This window comes from Balaenoptera musculus, chromosome 20 (genome assembly GCF_009873245.2).
Source record: "Balaenoptera musculus isolate JJ_BM4_2016_0621 chromosome 20, mBalMus1.pri.v3, whole genome shotgun sequence".
Lineage (NCBI taxonomy): Eukaryota > Metazoa > Chordata > Mammalia > Artiodactyla > Balaenopteridae > Balaenoptera > Balaenoptera musculus.
In genome coordinates, this window is record NC_045804.1 from 52,201,979 (window position 1) to 52,219,692 (window position 17,714).

The 17,714-nt window shown below is 62.5% G+C and overlaps 1 protein-coding gene across 2 annotated transcripts in view; it reads left to right on the forward strand.

Moving 5' to 3' along the window:
• Window positions 1–15,404, forward strand: part of NTN1 (netrin 1) — a 192,320-nt gene extending 176,916 nt beyond the window's left edge. For both annotated transcript variants that reach the window (XM_036837372.1, XM_036837373.1), the window contains one exon: window positions 11,797–15,404. In XM_036837372.1, the coding sequence (XP_036693267.1) occupies window positions 11,797–12,125 (329 nt within the window). In that variant the 3' untranslated portion in view covers window positions 12,126–15,404. The remainder of the gene's footprint in view (window positions 1–11,796) is intronic.
• The last annotated feature ends 2,310 nt before the right edge of the window (window positions 15,405–17,714 follow it).

The window sequence follows — 17,714 nt, forward strand, 5'->3', positions numbered from 1 at the left end:
GGCCACCCTGAGCCCTGCCCCCGCTATGGGCCCCCCAGGGAACAAGGGCAGGGGGCTCGGCCTCTGGGCTCCTCTTGTCCTCTGCTCCCTGACTCCATCCTCCCTCCCCGCACCTGACTTCCTCCTGGATTATCCGAGGGAAGCTGGTGTCCTAGGTAGGGCCCCTGGCCCAGCTGGCTCAGGTGACTTGCCCAGCAGAGGCCCAGCCTCCCTGCCCGCCCCTCCCCCATCACGTTTATCCCCAGGGCCCCATGTGTCCCCAAACCAGGAGGGGTGAGGAGCGGCCCGGCATGCCCACCTTCCCAGACTTCATGGCGGCTTCATGCCACCTCCCCGCCAGCTCCTGGCCCTGCACTGCTACTAGCACGCTGCCCAGGCGTCCACGTTTCTGCTGCGGGGCGAGATTCGAGGAGAGCAGATGCAGGAGAGAAGCGGGGTGCCCCCGTAGAGCGCTGGCCGCGTCCGGAGCTGTTGCGCCATCAGCTTTAATGTCATCACCGACCCCCCCCATTGCCCCGAGGCCAGGACTGGCACTGCCCCCGCCCACCCCCCAAAGACTCTCGGAGGGGCGTTCTGGTCCCTAGCACCGTCCGTGATACTCTTGGGGTTACCTAAGAGTTGGGGAGCAGCCCACCCCAGCTCAGCAACTAGGCCTGCGTGTTCACGCAGGAGACAGGACAAAGAGATGCCAGGAAGGGGATCACAGGGGCTTCCGGGGAGGGCTTGGCAGACCCCAGCAGGGTGGGGGCAGGCAGGGAGAGGCTTGTGGAGGGAGGAGTGAGTGGCACCCACAGGGGCTGGGCGGGGGCCCACGGGGGCATTGGGGGGTCAGCCCGGCAGCAGCCGCAGGCCTTGCTCTGAGGCCGGAGGCCAGGTCTCCCACCGGGGTCTGCGGACCTTGTGGAGAATCTTCCTCGCATCCTGCTGGGCCCCTGAGCCCCTAGATGAGGTGTGAGTGGAGGTGTCCCTTCCACACCCGAGCAGACCTGGGCAGGTGAGCAGGAGGAGGGCGAGAAGGGAGCCAGCGGGCCCAGGAAGGCCGGGGAGGGAGGCTACAGGGGCCGCATAATCCCTGCTCTCTGACTGACACCCCGGCAGGGAGCCAATTAGGAAACACATTTCCTTCACTTTACAGCCAGGGCACTTGGACGTTCTAGAAGCTGCTAATTAGAACCTGGTGGTGGTGGGGGGAGTAGTGAAGAGAGGGCCCCCTTCCTCCTCTGAGGCCAGCTCAGGAGTCTTGACGTTGTACGGCTGGAGGACCTGGGGCTGGGTCTCCGCTGAGCCGGGCGGTGGGTGGTGGGCAGGAGGCCGTGGGGAGCAGGGGGCAAGGAGCAATCACCCGGGCTGGCTTGGGGTCTGCTGGGCCTGCCCGTGTTCCCAGTGAGACAGGGCCCAGTAGGTGGGGGGAGGCCTCAAGGCCGAGCCCGCCGTGTCTCTCTGCTCTGGGGAGACCCCGGGACAGGGAAGGGTAGCTGTTCCAGTCCCATCTGTAGGGAATGGGGCACTGGCCCCAGAATCCGGAGGCAGATTGCACACTTGCTGTGTGACTTCGGACCAGGCTGGGCCTGCTTCCTGATCTGTCCTGTGGTGGTGAGATCAAGGGGACACGACGTCCTTCTAGATGTGGCAAGGATGGTGGCCTCACTGGGCCATCTCCAAGGGGCAGGGGTCCGTGGTGGTGCTGTCACTGACGGCCCCCCCCCCCCCCGCCCTGGGCCCACCTCAGTCCTCTGTTGCCCTCTAGGGGAATCCGGCTCACCTTGCAGATGCTGAGGAAGCGCCCGTGGGAAGGCTCGGGGCGGGGCGGTTGCACATGGAAGACGGTGTTTATTATTTCCTAGCGTGTTAGCATTTCCTGCCGACTTTCCAGGAAAACCTAGCCTAGAGGGGCCCTTCCTCGGCGTAAATGCTCCCAGCAAGCGTGCCTGTGTAGGTGTGTGCACGAGTGTGCACGTGTGAGCATATCTATGAAGCCGGCATCCGCTCGGCGGCGCCCATGCAGGCAGAGCGCGTGCGTCCCTCCTGGAGTCGCTGGCTCCGTGGTGCGTCTACCCAGAAGCCCGGGGCTCCAGGACCTCGGTGTGTACAGAGTCAGGCGACGGGACGCAGGTGACGCTGCCCCCGGGGCATTTACTGTAGGGATGTTGCACCTCTTGGCTGAGGCCTGGCAATGACTTCAGGCTGAGACACCCCTCGGCTGGCGTGGGGAGTGGACTTTCTAAGCCCTGGCCCGCGTGGAAGGGGCGCCGGCCTGCCCCTGCCCCTCAGCCTCCCTCCCCCGCTTCCTCTTCGCTGGTCCCCGTGCTCCTTGGGAGGCTCCACCATCTGGTCCTCACTCACCTCCTCGTGTTTGCGCGACCTCCCCTCGGCTCCTGTGGCCATTATGCGTGGGCCCCGCACACACGTCCCAGGAAGTCCTGCTCCCTCACATGGCGTCCCCACCTCAGCCAGTCCCTCCTCGGACACTCATTAGGCGCCTGCTGCGTGCCCCGTCCCGGGTGCTGGGCTTACAGAGATGGAGGAGACCCAGGCTCAGCCCTCCAGGAGTTTCCGGAATCACAGGGGAGATGCACACACAAATGACAGCAGGGAAGGGAGACGTGGGGCCAGGGTCTGGCCTGGGGTGGGACGTAAGTGGGGCCTGGTCCCTCCTCCAGGGAGGGTGTGGAGGGAGGGCTTCCTGGAGGAGGGAGCGCAGGTAGCCAGTGCTCACGGGGCAAAGCAGGGCTCCCAGGCAGAGGGAGCAAAGTGTCTGTCTGAGCACAGAGGGAGGAGCAGGCTAGGGAAACGGGAGAAGAGGGAGTGTGGAGGTGCAGGGCTGGAGGCTGGGAGAGATGCTGGTGTGGGCCGCGGCAGCTGGGCTCATGTCCGCGTGCAGGAGCCCCTCTGAGGCCACCGAGCGCCAGTCCTGCTCACGTTGGCAGAAGGGGGCTGCCACCCATCTCTTCTTCCTCCCTGGGATGCAGAGGCAGGGCGCCGGGGTGGGGGGAGGAGACAGCTCGCATTCTGAAAGGTGAGATCATCTCACTTTTGCCAGTTCTTGGAAAAAGGATTCGTTCCCAGAAACGTTTATTAGTCACCCCTTTTGTTGAAAGACATTTTGGCACCACCAGCTGGAAAATCAGAATGCTGTGCATAAGATGATTTGTCTCGAGCACTCCTCCCGTGATCCCTCAACGATGATTTCCGAGGATACAGCTCGAAGCGGAAGTTCTGTTGGCATCTGTGGGGAGGAGCTGGGTTCATGAGGTTGTGTGTGTGCACATGTGTGCACGCGTGTGCTTACCAGGGGACCTAAGCGGATCCCCGCCCCCGAGAACCTTGTATCTCCTGGGGCAGTGGAAACCCCAGAGAAGAGGCCTTGCCAGGCCGGTGTCCGTCCCTCCCCTGCAGGCCCCGGATGGGCACCTCACAGCCTTCATTCTCACCCTTAGCAAATCCTCAGAACCATCTGTGAGGGAGGGCTTCTTATTCCTGCCGATGGGACGCTGAGACTCAACGAGGTAAAGAGCACGGCCCAGACCGGGGCCTCCGAGGCCTGAGACCCTTGTGCTCCCAGCCCGCCCCCCGTGCCGGGGCGCTGAGCCTTGGGCAGCCCCCCTTCGAGGGCTCACGGACTGGTTCCCCCCCGGGACTCTTGGCTCCTGAGAAGCCACAAAGACGTCGCCGTGGGGCAACAGCGGGAGTGGTCACCGTGGCGTTGGGGGGAGCGTCAGGGAAGTGGGGCTGTGGGAGACGAGATGGTGGGGCTGAGACGTCGGGCACAGTGGCGGGGTGGGCGTGGCCATGCAGCCGTGGGCTTGGCTGTGCGGTGGAGGAAGGTTACGCGCGGGTCCGTGATGGAGGCTGGGGAGGCCGAGCCGGCAGCGGAGACGATGCTGGTGGCGGAGTGACCGCGGATTCCCGCGGAGCTGGTGTAGGTGGTGGGCACGGCCCGTGTGGGCTCTTGTCTGGCTGCTCAGGCTGGGAGGAGGTGGGCAGGGGTGAGGGGGAGAGCCTCCCCACTCAGGCCTCGACAGGGACACGGGGCCGCGAGGCAGATGATGGTCTCTCCCGCCCTTGACGCCCCTGCCCTTCCTTTCCTCGACCGTGGGGTCACTAGCTGTTCCTGACCAGGATCGGTCCCTTCAAGGGCGGAACGCGGCGCAGGTATCAACCCTGTCCTGGGGGCCCGGCTCCCGTGTCTGCAGCAGGCCGTGACTGCAGGGCTTGGGGTGGGCAGAGGAGCACCCTGGGGACTGGCCCCCTCAGGGCGGTTAGCAGGGGCCGGGAGGCAGCTGGGGGGATGGCTGGGAGAGGCCACCTGCCCCCACCCCAGCACTGTCCCCAGCTCCGGGGAGCGGGACGCAGCCCTGCCGGCAGCACGTGGCCGGGTGTGTCAGGGGCTCACTGACCCTTCCCCGGGGGGGGGGGGGTCACCGGCCCCCTGGGGGTCCTCCAATTTCCCCAGCCAGATGTGACCTCCCCCCTCAGAGTGCCAGCCCCATATGGAGGCCAGATGGGGAGCCGGGTCGGCATGAGTCAGCCTGAGGTCGCAGAATGCGGGTGACCACCAGGTTGGGCAGGGAGGGCCAGGGGGCCCCAGTGACAGCTCGACAAAGGCCCCTGAGCCCGCAAGGCACTGCACCGATCAGGGCCTCCTGCCGCGCGATGGGGATGACGGGCCACAGCCCTCCCCATCCCCACAGACAGGGGAGCCCAGAGCCTGGGCCTCCAAAAACTTCTGCTGCCCCCGCAGCTGCAGGGTGCCAGGCTCCAGAGGGACCTGCTGGGGCCCCGTCTGTCCCCGTCCCTGGAGCATCCTCTCCTCTGAACATCCTGTTTTTAGAAAGGAGGTGTGGGTAGGGAAGGCTGTCTCATGGAAGGTGTCTCCTCCCATCTCACAGACGGGGACACCGGGGGTGGGGGAAGGTGGGGATCTGTCCAAGGTGCCTGGGGACACCGGCCGCCTTCCCCTACAGAGGGGCAACACTTGTCTTGTCCCGGCTCACCGGCCACCTGTCTCCAGGATCACAGAGCACTTCTCCCACTCAGGTGGGGCTCGGATGGGCATCTTTCCCCAGTGGAATGGATCTCGTGGGTCTTGACACCCTACTTCCCCGGGGTTAGAGCCTTTGGCACGAGGGCCCCAGTACTGTCGCTAGTCCTGGGGTCTTGCCACACCTGCCGCTTTACCTGCTCACGTGAGGCTCAGGCTGACGGGAGGTGGGGACCCCCTGAGAGTTCCGCAGCCTCTCAGCAGCCTGGGCTACCTGCGGGGAGGCAGGCCTGGCCTCAGGTCACAACAGCTTTTCAGAGGCTCGCGAAGGGTCACCCCTGGAGTGGGCGCCTCCCCCAGCAGGGCTCTGGTAGGATCCTGCCTTGGCCCCTGTTTCTGGGCCTGAGGCCCCTTCTCTGGGTGTTCTTGGAGAAGCAGCTTCCAGCCGTTGAGGGTGGTTTGACTCTTAGGAGCTGAGTAAGTGCCATGTTCAGAGGGTGACAAGGGGACCAAAGTTGCTGCTGGACGCCCGTCCTCCAGGACAGGGCTCCACGCACGGTGTCCTGGGTGCCAGCCCAGCGCGGGAGGAGGGGCTGCTCCGTGTAGAGGGTTTGCTGCCAACAGCTGTGGCAGAACCGTTGCGCGGGGGCCCCGCTGAGGAGTTGGTATGAACTTGCCGCCAGGACGTGAGCCCTGGAGGCGCGGGGTCTGGGCTGAGGCCACGGCGGGGAGGCTGCCTCTCTTGCCTGCCCTCCTCCAGAGGCCGGTGGGGCATCTCCTGAGGCATGTGAGGCCCGCGGGGGAGGGCGGGGAGCCTCGGCCATCCTCCAGGGTGGCACCGTGACAGCTGGGGCCATGCCCATGATGGGTGTGGGCACATGCACCGGATCAGGAGTTGGCTGGGCTGTGTCGGTTGCTTCTGGCTGGGAGGGGGGGCACCCGGGGCGTTCTCCCTTGGGCTGATTGCAGGGGAGACCAGCCTCCGCGAGGAGGGCACCCCGCTGGGCAGGGCCCAGCTCCACTCCCCTGCCTGAGCCTCTTGCAAAGCCGGGCGGCCAGTCTCCTGAGCACGTCTCGCCTGGGGGGTGTTGGCCAGGCCAGACCATCTCCTAGGGCAGAGGCCTGATACCCTCCCAGAGCCCGGCTCTCTGATTCCCAGCTCTCCTGATGGCCCCTCCTCCAGGGAGCCCCCGGCATCAGACAGTCCCAGGCACCTCACCCCCCTCCCCTCCCCAGAACAGAGCCCAAGCACCAGGACCAGCAGGGGAAGCTGAGGCCGCCTCTGTGTTGCTGGCGGTCTCAGAGAGAGGGGCGTACCAGTGCTTCTTTGGCTGAGGAGGGAAAGGGGGGAGCCTTCACCAGCCCCGAGCTGGGTGTCCGCACTTCACTCAAGGTCTGAGGTGGGGCCTTGGTGGGCGGGGCTCTCGAGGACTCCGACTCGAGGGGTCTGACCGCAGCGCGCCTCCAGCCCTCCGCCTGGGCGGGGCTGCTGTGACCACCCCCCCACCTGCCCCAGCCCGGCCACCCCGCCACAGGTTCGCATCTCTGCGAACAAGGCTTGGCCCTGCGCGGCCGTTTCTGACCTTCACAGGGGGCTGGGAAACATGTGGTCAGAGCTGCACTTTATGAAAGCAGCTGCAACTCATGACACGCTTTCCGTGCTGGGAGATTTATGGGGCCGCGTGGTTTTAATGGTTTCTGTGGGGCTAGTGTCCTCCCCCGCTTCGTCCTGGCTGCTGTCTCAGAGGCAGATGGGCGACAAGCCTTCCCTGGCTGCACGGGCCCAACAGGAAGGTACGCCTGACCACCCAAGCCTCCTTGGGAGGGGCAGCTGCTGGGAAGCCCCCGGGGACTCACGCTGAGCAGCCCATAAATCTGGGAGACCTCCAGGAGGCAGGACGCCTCCGTGCAGAGGCGTCCCAAGCTTGAGGGGAGAGGAGACGGGCGGCCCCCCTGCGCCGCCCCCCCCCCATCCCCCCGAGGTCTGAGCCATGGCCACGGCCCCAGGCCCCGCCCAGCAGGTCATCCGTCTCGGGCTGGGCCGGCCGATGGATAGGCACTAACTGTGTACTCCTCGCTGACCTAGCAGCTGTCCTAGAACCTGGCTGGCCGGGAGCTCTGATCCCAGCGGGACATCCCCGAGACCTGCAAGCGGGGCGTGGGCATCAGTCGGCCCGGTGCTGCCGCCTGCCACAGACTGTCCAAGGTGGTGGCAACGCCAGGCCCTCGAAGGGCCCAGAGCTGACAGACTCTCGGTCTCCTGGGCCAGGGCCGGAGCTGGGGAGGGAGGATTTGAAAGAACAGGGGCTCTGGACTGAGGAGGGGGCTGCCCTGGGGCTGCGTGGCGCCCTTTGGAGGAATCCAAGCCCGGATGGGCCCTGGAGCTCCCCACTTCTCAGCTTGCCTTTGCTGGCCTGGTACTTTCCCAGCGCTGGGACGCAGTGGAGGTTGAGGCGCCCCGGGAAGGATGGGCAGAGGTCTGTGCCTACAGAAGGACACGCGGAGGCCTCGGGCTGAGCCACAAACATGGCTGAGAGGACCCCCGGGGCTGGCTGAGGCCTCGGGCCTGCCTCCCTGCCCCCTGCCCAGTGGCCAGAACCAGCCCGGTGCTGGCACCGGCTGTTCTCACTGGCCCTGGCCTCCGGGGGCTGGCCCTCAGTTCCCGCCTCTCCCCCTTGGAGTCACGGCTAGCCCGCGAGGGCCAGGCCTCTGCCGAGGGCCGGAGAGGCGCATGCCCCTAGTAGCCAGGAGGCTGGCTGGAGGGCGAGCAGGGGAGATCAGTCCTCAGGGCCCTGCCCTGGTAGCCGAGGAGGGCTCCTGGCGCAGGAGGCCTTCCCATGAGCCCCAGAATTGCTGAGGGGGGCAGCTGCTAAGGGCTGTCTGCAGCCTCGCCAGAGCCCCGGGACCCGCTGCAGGAACGTTTTCCTGCAGAAACTGGCAGCCCAGGGACCCTGAGGCCAGGAGACTAAGTGCAGCCTGGCCCCTGGGACCCAGGGGCTGACTCCTTGCTCTCCGGAGGCTGCGTGCTCCCCTTGCTTTTCTGTGGGCACCCGCTCCATCCTGAGCCCTCACTGTTTGGGTGAGCAGGGCTCAGAGGGAGGGCGGGCAGGCATGTACAGTGTGGACCTTGAGACACGGATGTTTATCCCGAGTGCGGGGCCCCAGCAGGTGTGGACAGCCTCCCCTCCTGGCCAGTCGGCCTCAGCCACTCCCTCGTCTGCGCTTCAGAGTCTGGCCCCGGTGGCTTTGTGCTGGGACCCCCACCTCTTCCTGGGGGCAGGGGGGGATCTCAGCACGCCTCTTATTGCCCGGTCTGATAGGGTCTGATCTCACCGTCTGTCTTTCTGAGGGTTGTCTCATCTGCCTCATTTCTGAATGAGGGATGGGGGATCCTCCCTGTGAGGCCAGTTTAGGACATCGGTGCAGGGATGTGGGGCTTAGGACTGAGGGTCGTTGGCCTGGAGTGAGCGTCATGTGGGTGTAAGGGGCCCACCATTGGGAACCGTGCGCCCACGGCCGCTGCACCAAGTGCTCCCCCCACAATCCCTGCCCTGGTTGGGCGGTGCCACAGGCCCCCAGGAGACCCCGGTCATTCCTGGCTCCCAGGCAGCAGGGCATCAGAGGTGGCAGCCGAGCCCTGCATGCTCGCCGAGTGGGTCTGCCTGAGCTCACAGTTTCAATGTGTGTTCTGGGTATTTTCAGCCGTGTGTGCACCGCGGGGACTTGGCCTGCGCACTGTGTGCGCAGCTCATACTTGGTGGGCTGCGTAATATGCAGAGGCGTTGCCAAGGGCAGTGGAAATGTGGACTCTTTCCAGCATAATCACATGAGTCTACCACCACCCGCCCCTGCCCTGCCCCCGGCCCCGTGCCGTCCCCACCGGCTGCCAGGGTGCTGCTGGGGTGGAAGGAGGACAAGGACCAGTGCTTCGTCCCCATCGGCCTGTGTCCACTGCTTCGGCCCCTGGATGCGTGAGGACAGCAAGGTGTCCGGGGCCAGACCCCCCTCCGGGCTGCGTCCTCAGTGTTAGGTGGGTCCCCTCCAGGCCGGGGAAGCAGGGTGGCAGCTGCTCTGGATGCCCTGCCAGGGGGAAGAGGGGGGAAGGCAGACCAGGGAAGGTGGGTCAGGGGTCTCCAGGCCTCCTACAGGGAAGGGTCACGTTCCTACAGGGCTGGGGAGTGAGAAGGGCCCCTGGGGGCCAGCCCGGGGCCTGAGCTTGTCCAGAGAGCTCTCTGGCCTCACCAGCTCTGCCTTCCCACCCGGCCCTGAGCTGAGGCCCAAGATCCCGAGTCTGATTCCAGTGACATGAGTTTGCTCATGCTGCCAGAACAAAGTACTATATAGACTGAGGGGCTCAAACAACAGAAACTCATTTTCTCCCAGTTTTGGAGTTTGGAAGTACTGGATCAAGGCATCGTCAGGGTTGGTTTCCTCTGAGGCCTCTCTCCTGGGCTTGTAGGCGGCCGTCTTTTTGCTGTGTCTTCACGTGGTCGTCCCTCCGTGCGTGTCTCTGTCCTAATCTCTTCTTATGAGGACTCCAGTCATATTGGATTAGGGCCCACCCTTTAAGAGGAAGTTATAAAGTCATTAAGAGGTAATTAAGTTATCTCCAGATACTGCCACATTCTGAGGTACTGGGGGCTAGGACTTCAATGTATTAATTTTGCTGGTGGGGGGAGATACACGGTTCAGCTCATAACACCAACAGATAGATGATCAAAGCCACATTCTCCAGGGGCCTGAGCCAGAGGTGCCTTCTGCAGCATCCTTGTCGGCCACCCCAGCCCACCCTGGTTGGGGGGACACTGTGGCTGGGCCGGGGGTCTGGGGTCCCACACAGGCAAACAGCTGCATCCTGGGGGAGGCTCATTCTGTATTCAGCTCAGTCCCAAGGAGAGGAAACCGGGGCTCTCGGGGATGCTGGGGGCGGCTCCCCGCTTGCTTAGCTGAGGGGCACGCAGTTGCCACGGTGACCTCTATCTGCGCAGTCACACACACACAGCCCAGCCACTTCTCCAGGCTGGAGGGCTCCCCACCCCCACCTCAGAGTTCACACTGAGTGTTGAGTCCCTTGGTGACAAAAACATGGAAATGGTTGCCATGGCAGCCATTCTTTGGAGCCCTCAGACTGGAGTGCAAAGTTGAGGATGCCCAGGAACAGCTGAAATGAAAATATGGGAAAATCCGCCACTTCCCTCGCCCCAGAAGGATGAGTCGGGTGGTGTTCGATGGAGGGCCCAGCCATCCCTGCCCCTTCCCGTCACCCCGAGCTAAGTGCGGGCACAGGAGGGGAATGGGGAGGGCCTGGGGAGTGAAGGTGGCAGAGTGGCCCCCAGAGACCTTGAGAGAGGCCGGCCAGGCCGAGCTGTGGGTGGGCCCAGTGCCCAGAGCGAAGTGGGAAAGTGATGACCTCTTGGCATTCCCTGGGGACATGTCCTCGTGGGTGGAGTGCACCTTGTCTCGGTCTCTTCACCTGTCATCTGGGGAGACAAGCTCCTTTCTCAGGCGGGCTCAGGACCATGATCTTCAGCCTGTCCAGGGGTATAGGAGGTGGTGGCAAGGGGAAGGCGCCATGTTCTGACCGCGGGGATGGGGAAGGATGCCAAGTTTCCCTTGGATGGGGGTTAGTACAACAGAGACCTCTGCACTTACCCCTGGAATGGTTGTGTCCCCCCCAAGAAGTTCCCCAGGTAGGCTCCATGGGGCTCTGGTGCCTTGAGATGCACCAGCCAAAGGGTCCTGCACTCAGAGTTGTTTGGGAAGCCAACACACGCGTGTCTGCACACAGTTTGTAGATTAAAGGCTCAGAAAAGTCCTGCACTAAGGCGACTTCCTTTGTTTAAGCCAGTATTTCACATATTTGAGCAAAATCCCCCCCCCTTAAAACAAAAAGGTGTGTCCTCCTCTTATGAAGTATCTCTTAATATCCTGCAGAAAGAACATCTGTTAACATTTACTAGAGCATCGATTCTCAAAGTGTGTTCCCTGGGTCAGCACCATCTGGGAATGTGTGTGAGGTGTGCGGTCCTGGGCCCCAGTCCACATCTATTGAATCGGAAATTGGGGTGAGGCCAGCAATGTGTTTGACAAGCCCTCCAGGGGATTCTGATGCCTGCTCCAGCTTGAGAACCCCTTCTACTCAGGGAAAGAGTAGCAGAGAATTGAAAGGGAGGGGAATGGCCTGAGGACAGGGAGACAAGGCAGACTGGCAGGGATGGGAGGGGGGCAGTACAAGGATCCTGGACTCCGGTAGAGACGCTGCAGCCACCCTGAAAGGCTGTTCAGGGTGCACTGCACCTGGGCACTGAGACCCCATTCTGGTTTTCTGAGATTGGATCAAGGGCAAGGCTGTATGTCTAGGGGTGTCATGAGGCTTGATGTTAAGTGACGGGGCCTTTGGAAATGCCCAGGGGGTACCATCTGAGGAGGTTCCCCCCATCCTGTGCCGAGGCGCCAGTGCTATGCTCATGGAGGGCACCTGCCCCGGCAGCTGGATTCTGCCAAGTTCTGGGGATGTGGTCAGTACCTACAGCACCTTCCTGGACCCTAAAGAGGATTGTCCCCAAAGACAGTGCTGGGTGGCACCTTCAACACAGGACATAAGGCTTCTGGGAACAGCGGCCTTGGCCCCAGTATCAGCTTTGCCACCACACACCCACTCCCCAGTCGGGTACCCCGTGCAGTCACTTCCCAGCTCTGGGTCTCCTTTTCCTTCTCCATCACACAGGCCGCCCCATCCCTGGCCCTCCTGGTCACAGGAGCTCGGGGTCCAGGCGGCACCCGTGGCCCACCCTCCTGCCTGTGCTTCCTTGCAGCCGTCCAGATCCACATCCTGAAGGCGGACAAGGCGGGGGACTGGTGGAAGTTTACGGTGAACATCATCTCCGTGTACAAGCAGGGCACCAGCCGCATCCGCCGCGGTGACCAGAACCTGTGGATCCGCTCGCGGGACATCGCCTGCAAGTGCCCCAAAATCAAGCCCCTCAAGAAGTACCTACTGCTGGGCAACGCGGAGGACTCGCCCGACCAGAGCGGCATTGTGGCAGACAAGAGCAGCCTGGTGATCCAGTGGCGGGACACGTGGGCGCGGCGGCTGCGCAAGTTCCAGCAGCGCGAGAAGAAGGGCAAGTGCAAGAAGGCCTAGCGCGGGGGGGCAGCGGCGCGCCGGGCGGGTCGGGCGCCGGGGCCGGCGAGCGGGAGCGGGCGACCCGCCACCGCAGCGGCGTGGACTTGGCCCGGGAGGGCTTTCCCAGCTCGGGGGAGGGTGGGGGCGGGGCCGGCGCGGGGCCCTCGGCGGCCCCGCCCCCAGCCCCGCCCCACCCCACGCGGCCGGGCCCGGCGGGTTGAGGACGAGATGTAGCTACCTCACGGGCTCCCTCCAGAGCAGAGAGGCGCTCCCCCCGGGGCCGGGGCAGGCGGGCGCAGGCGGGCCGCAGCGGTGGGTAGGGAAGGGCACAGGAGAACTGTGAACCCCCAGGCCCCCCGCCCGGCCCGGCCCCCCCTCCCCGCCTAACACGGAAAAGCCCGCCCTGTGCCCACACCCTTCTTCGGGAATTCCCACAGGAGCCCCATGTGCAGCGCCCTGGGGGCGTGCGGGGGGGGGCCTTCCCCGGGCGGCCCGTGGTCTCCACCGCGCCGCCTCGGTCCCCCGGCTGGGAAGCCCCCGCCCCGCTGACGGGTGGGTGCTGGGCCAGGCAGAGGGCAGTGGGCCCAGGGCCACCCCCGAGAAGCCCGCGGAGCTGCCTGACGGAGGCGGCATCGCGAAACCTCCCAGAGTCTCCTTTCTGCCAGGCTGCAAGCGGCCCCTTTGTGACATTTTCCGGGGAAGGGGCACGGGCGGGGTTGACGGCGGTGACGCTATTTGTGTGATGACCTCAGCTCCCACAAGGCCCCGAGCAGTGTCCACAGCTGGGCAGGGCCTGGAGTACGGCCGCGGCGCCCGGCGGGGGAGGAGAGGTGCCGGCGTGCCCGAGCCGCGGGCTGGCAGGGGCAGGAAGCGCTAGGGTGCTGGGTCCCGAGGAAGCCGTGGCCAGCGCCTGCTGAGGCCCTCACTCCTGGCTCCCCCAGAGCAGGGACAGAGGCCGCTAAGCAGGGGCCACCCACCTGGCTGGCCTGGCACCGCCTGGCAGCACCTCGCCCACTCCTTTCCGGCGGCCCCCGAAGATGGCCTCACACGGGGCCAGCGCCTGGGGGCGCCCGCGGCACTGCCCGCACACGGAGGTCGAGGCCCGGCTCCTCGCTGTCAGGAAAGGGGTTTCATCTTCCCTGCTGGAGGCTGGCCGCTCAGAAGGGTCACACCAAGGCTGAGGCTCGGGCCCCGTGGTCTGGCTTCCGTGCTTCGGCCCCCATCGCCACTGCCGTTTACCGCGCCCCCACACGCTCTGCGCCAGGCACTTTAGCCCTGTGATCTCCTGTTACCGTCGTGGCAGCCCTGAGGGATGGGTTCTCACCCCCAGTGTCCCCGTGCAGATAAGTGGCAGAGATGGGCTGTCTGACCCTCCGTGGTTCCCTCGCAGGGGGTGCTCCTGGGTGAGTCACCCCTGAGATGCTGGCCCTGGTGATGGCATCGGGCCTGGAGCACAGAGATTAGGAAGTGGGGGCAGGGATGGGCACAGTCACATCTTCCGAGGTGGCAGCCAGGGCCGTGGGTGAGGCCGGGTGTAAACTGACCCCAGGGCAGCCCCTGGCAGCCCCAGATGGCGGGCAGGCAGGCCGTGGCTGATCCTAAGGTCTAGGGAGAAAGGCTGCCTGGGGGTGTTTGGAGGGATTCCAGAGATGCCCCCAGGGGCAGGGGGAAGACAGAACTGCCCTGGGAAGGGGTAGCTGCCTTGCCTGAATCCAAGCCCAAGGCTGGGGGCGTAGGGACCTCTCCACACAGTTGGCCCTCTAGCACTGCCCAGTGTGGTCCGAGCGCACGTAGTTGGCCCACAGGCCTGGAGAGGCCCTGCCCTGCCCAGTTGTCCGGCGTCTATTCACACCGGCCTGGCTTCTCTGCCCAGAAGGGCCACGGCAGCCTCACCACCTCCCACCCGAGTGGGCCCGAGTCTCAGCCCCCATCACCAGGGGCCTGCCCTGGTCGTCTCCGAGGCCCCTCCGCTCCGGAGCCAGCGGCCTGCCAAGCAGCACTGCATCTTGCTTTAAATTCAACCAGCCTCCAGCCTCGCCCTCCTGCTCGGCACCCCGAGAGCAACGTAGCCTGGCCTCTAGGGCATGTTAGGGAATGCCAGGGTGACCAGATCAGCCAGCACGGGGTGAGGACGCTGGCGGGGTATCAGTCCTCGCAGGCCGCCTTCCCCACTCCACGGACCCAGCCCACCGCTCCTCTGAATCCAGCCACCAATTTGGGGGTGAGGACCCATCCTTGGGAAAGCACCCCTCTTCCTCCCCTCGCCACCCCCTCCCCGGGAGGAGATGGAAATAGGAATTGAGGTGCTCCAGCTTGTACAGTTAGGAAAGGATATAAAATGGAACTAGGTTTTGAAGAGTGTATTAACCAGAGTTGTGATATTGTAGGTGTTTGAAGAAAAAAACATACCAGAATAGTCTTTTTAGGAAAAGAAAAAAAAAAAAAATTTCCAAGTTGCCCACTTTCTTACCTGCTGGGTGGTCTGGAGCCCCTGCCAGCAGGGTCCCCCCTGTGTCTCTGACACACGGTAATGCTAAAGATTGGGGCAGAGGGAAGGGGGCCGGATGGGGGCCTCCCCTGGACTCACCTGCCGGCTCTGGCTTCTGTCCCGAGCGAGCAGGGCAGGAGGCGGCATCCTCAGGTCCTGGTAAGTGGGAGGCCGGGAGCTGCCCCAGGTGGCCCCTCGCGCCCGCCTGGCGCTCTGCCTCCATAGTAGCTGCAGGAAATGGGCACAGACTGTCTTGGGGTTGCCCCAGGTTGGAATGAGACTGAAATCAAGGAGACCCTGAGGGATCGGGAGATGGTCCTTTAAGAAACTGAAAAATGTTAGGGTTTCAATGCTCAAAGGAAGACTGCAGAGTGGACAGACCAGACCCATGGATGGGGTTACTGGGCCGCAGCCATGCCATACCCTAGGGGTATCGAAATGTGTGCTCGTGGGGCCTTGCCCCCGCCAGATCCAAGCCAGCCCCGCTCCCCGCTCCCCAAGGCACCTCCCGCCCTCCCCCCGACTCCCTCCTGCATTCCGAGTTCTGTTCACTCAGAATTGTAAATGTTTAGTTGTGACCATGACATATTGTTTGGGTCAGTGTTCCTCTCCAATGCATACTAATATATTATGGTTATTATATATGAATATATTTAATGACATGGAAAAAGTTGTGGATTTTTTAAGTTTTTTTTTTTTCTTTTTTTTTTTGGTTAGAGTTGTAATGGACCCAGATGGAACTTGTAACATGGGCCCCACATGATAGAACTAAATTCAGATATCAATTAAATAAACTCTTGTACACTGTTCTCCGTCTCCCAGTCTTTATTGGTGGCCTGAGCTACGGGTGGTTGGCCTGTGGGGAGAGAGGATGGTGAGTCCTCAGGCCATTTAAGGAATATGGCTTCTGATCTAAAAACTCCCCAGCACGACAGAGCCCTGGGTTTTTCACAAAGCCTGAGACGGTGCCCTAACTACCCACTTTAAAAAAAAAAACAAAAACAGGAAAAGGGCAGCTTTGCTTGGAAGGTCCTAGGGGCGGGCTGGCTCCAAATGCGATTTGGACAGTCTCTGTTTCGGTCCCCAAGAAACCATCCCTGGGATCCATCCTGGCCACTCCCTGGGGCTCCGGGTCGGGGGGACTCGGGGGGACTCGGGGGATGGGGCAGAGTGCACCTGTGAACCTCCCCGTCTGACTCACAACCTGCAAGTAGGGTTTTTGCCTTGCACGTAACTAAGGGGAGACTCACCAGCAAAGACAACAGGGTTAGTGATGCTCAAGACTTTCCTCAAGCCATCGCTGAGGCTTCGTTCAGTGCAGGGATGGGGCTGGGGCCACGCAGCCACCAGGAGCTGAGCTCACTGGCTTTTTGGAGGCTATATTTAAACTTCCAAATGGTTGTGACTTCTCTATTAAATAAACAATTCAGTCATTAGGGACATGTTGCGTTACCATGCAAAGTGGAGCCGATCGTCACCAGGAAGCTGTAATTTCTGCACCCAGCTGTTTCAAAGACAAGTCTCAGCCACGCAGATTCAGCCCGCCCCCGGAAGGCACAGAAAGCCGTCCCCGCTGCGTGGAGAGCCGGCTGAGACGCTGTTCGCTGCTGCGCAGGAAGGAACAGGGCTCGCCCAGCCTCCTCAGGGGGTCCGGCTCTAGGAATGGGAGGTGTGCTCTCGGAACCAGGGGTCAAAGCCCGGGTGGGTAGACCCAGGGGCGGCAGCGCCAGACACTGGGTGGGCAGGGACAGGTTACAGGCCTCAGGTGGCTGGACAGGCCGAGGCGAAAGAGAGCCTTTTCTGCAGCCTCGGGCTCCCCTCAAAGCCAGTTCAGACCCAGCTGGACCATTTGCAGGATTTAAGACATCTGCCAAACCCAGTGCAGGAAATCACCAGCTTGCTGCCAAGTCCTGACCCAAGGTGGTTGGAAAAGTCCACTTTAGAGACCAGAATGCCGAGGCATGAGGAAACCGAGAGATTCCCATCAGGGACTCGGGGGCCAGCAGAGTCCAATCAAAAATCCAGACCCGCTGGATGAGAGTTCCCCAGCGTCTGGCTGGCTCTCGGGGAGGCTCCCGCATTCGTAAATCCCCCCCCCTCTGGCCTGAGACAGCACCTGGGGATGGGGGCTGCGGGCTCATGGCAGAGATACACCTAGGTTTCAGATTCTGTTGAACAGATAGCTCTGTCTGTACTCTTTTGAGACTAAATAAAGACGTGTAAGAAATATGCCAAGAAAAATTAGGCGTGGAAGGATGGACAGGGACTTCCCTGGTGGTGCAGTGGTTAAGAATCCGCCTGCCAGCGCAGGCGACATAGGTTCGAGCCCTGGTCCGGGAAGATCCCACATGCCGCAGAGCAACTAAGCCCGTGAGCTGCGAAGAGTAGCCCCTGCTCGCGGCAACTAGAGAAAGCCCGTGCACAGCAACAAACCCAATGCACCCAAAAATAAATTTATTTAAGAAAAGAAAAAAAGGGCTTCCCTGGTGGCGCAGTGGTTGAGAATCTGCTTGCCAATGCAGGGGACACGGGTTTGAGCCCTGGTCTGGGAAGATCCCACATGCCGCGGAGCAACTAGGCCCATGAGCCACAATTACTGAGCCTGTGCGTCTGGAACCTGTGCCCCGCAACAAGAGAGGCCGCGATAGTAAGAGGCCCGCGCACCGCGATGAAGAGTAGCCCCCACTTGCCGCAACTAGAGAAAGCCCTCACACAGAAACGAAGACCCAACACAGCCAAAAATAAATAAATAAATAATTTTTAAAAAAGAGAAAGGACAGAGCCAATGTGAGAAATAAAGCAATGAGTTAATCCATCCAAATACTGTATCAAACTGGAGACTCAACAGGACAGCAAGTCACTTCTGAAAAGAGGCAAATGCTTTCTGTTACTGGCATGGAGGTGGGAGAACTCTGAAGCCGTAAGAAGCAATTAGAGGAAAGATGAGTCTTGGCCCACTTTTCAAAATAAAGGCGGGAAAACCACACTTACCTTCAGCAGGGCTAGGCTAGAAAACCCAACTAGATAAAAGATGATCTTTCACTAGTCTACACAAAGAACTCTCAGTATAAGCCCGGAGCTGCAGAGGCAGGAGTGCCGGCTGCAGGCCGGCTGGTGGT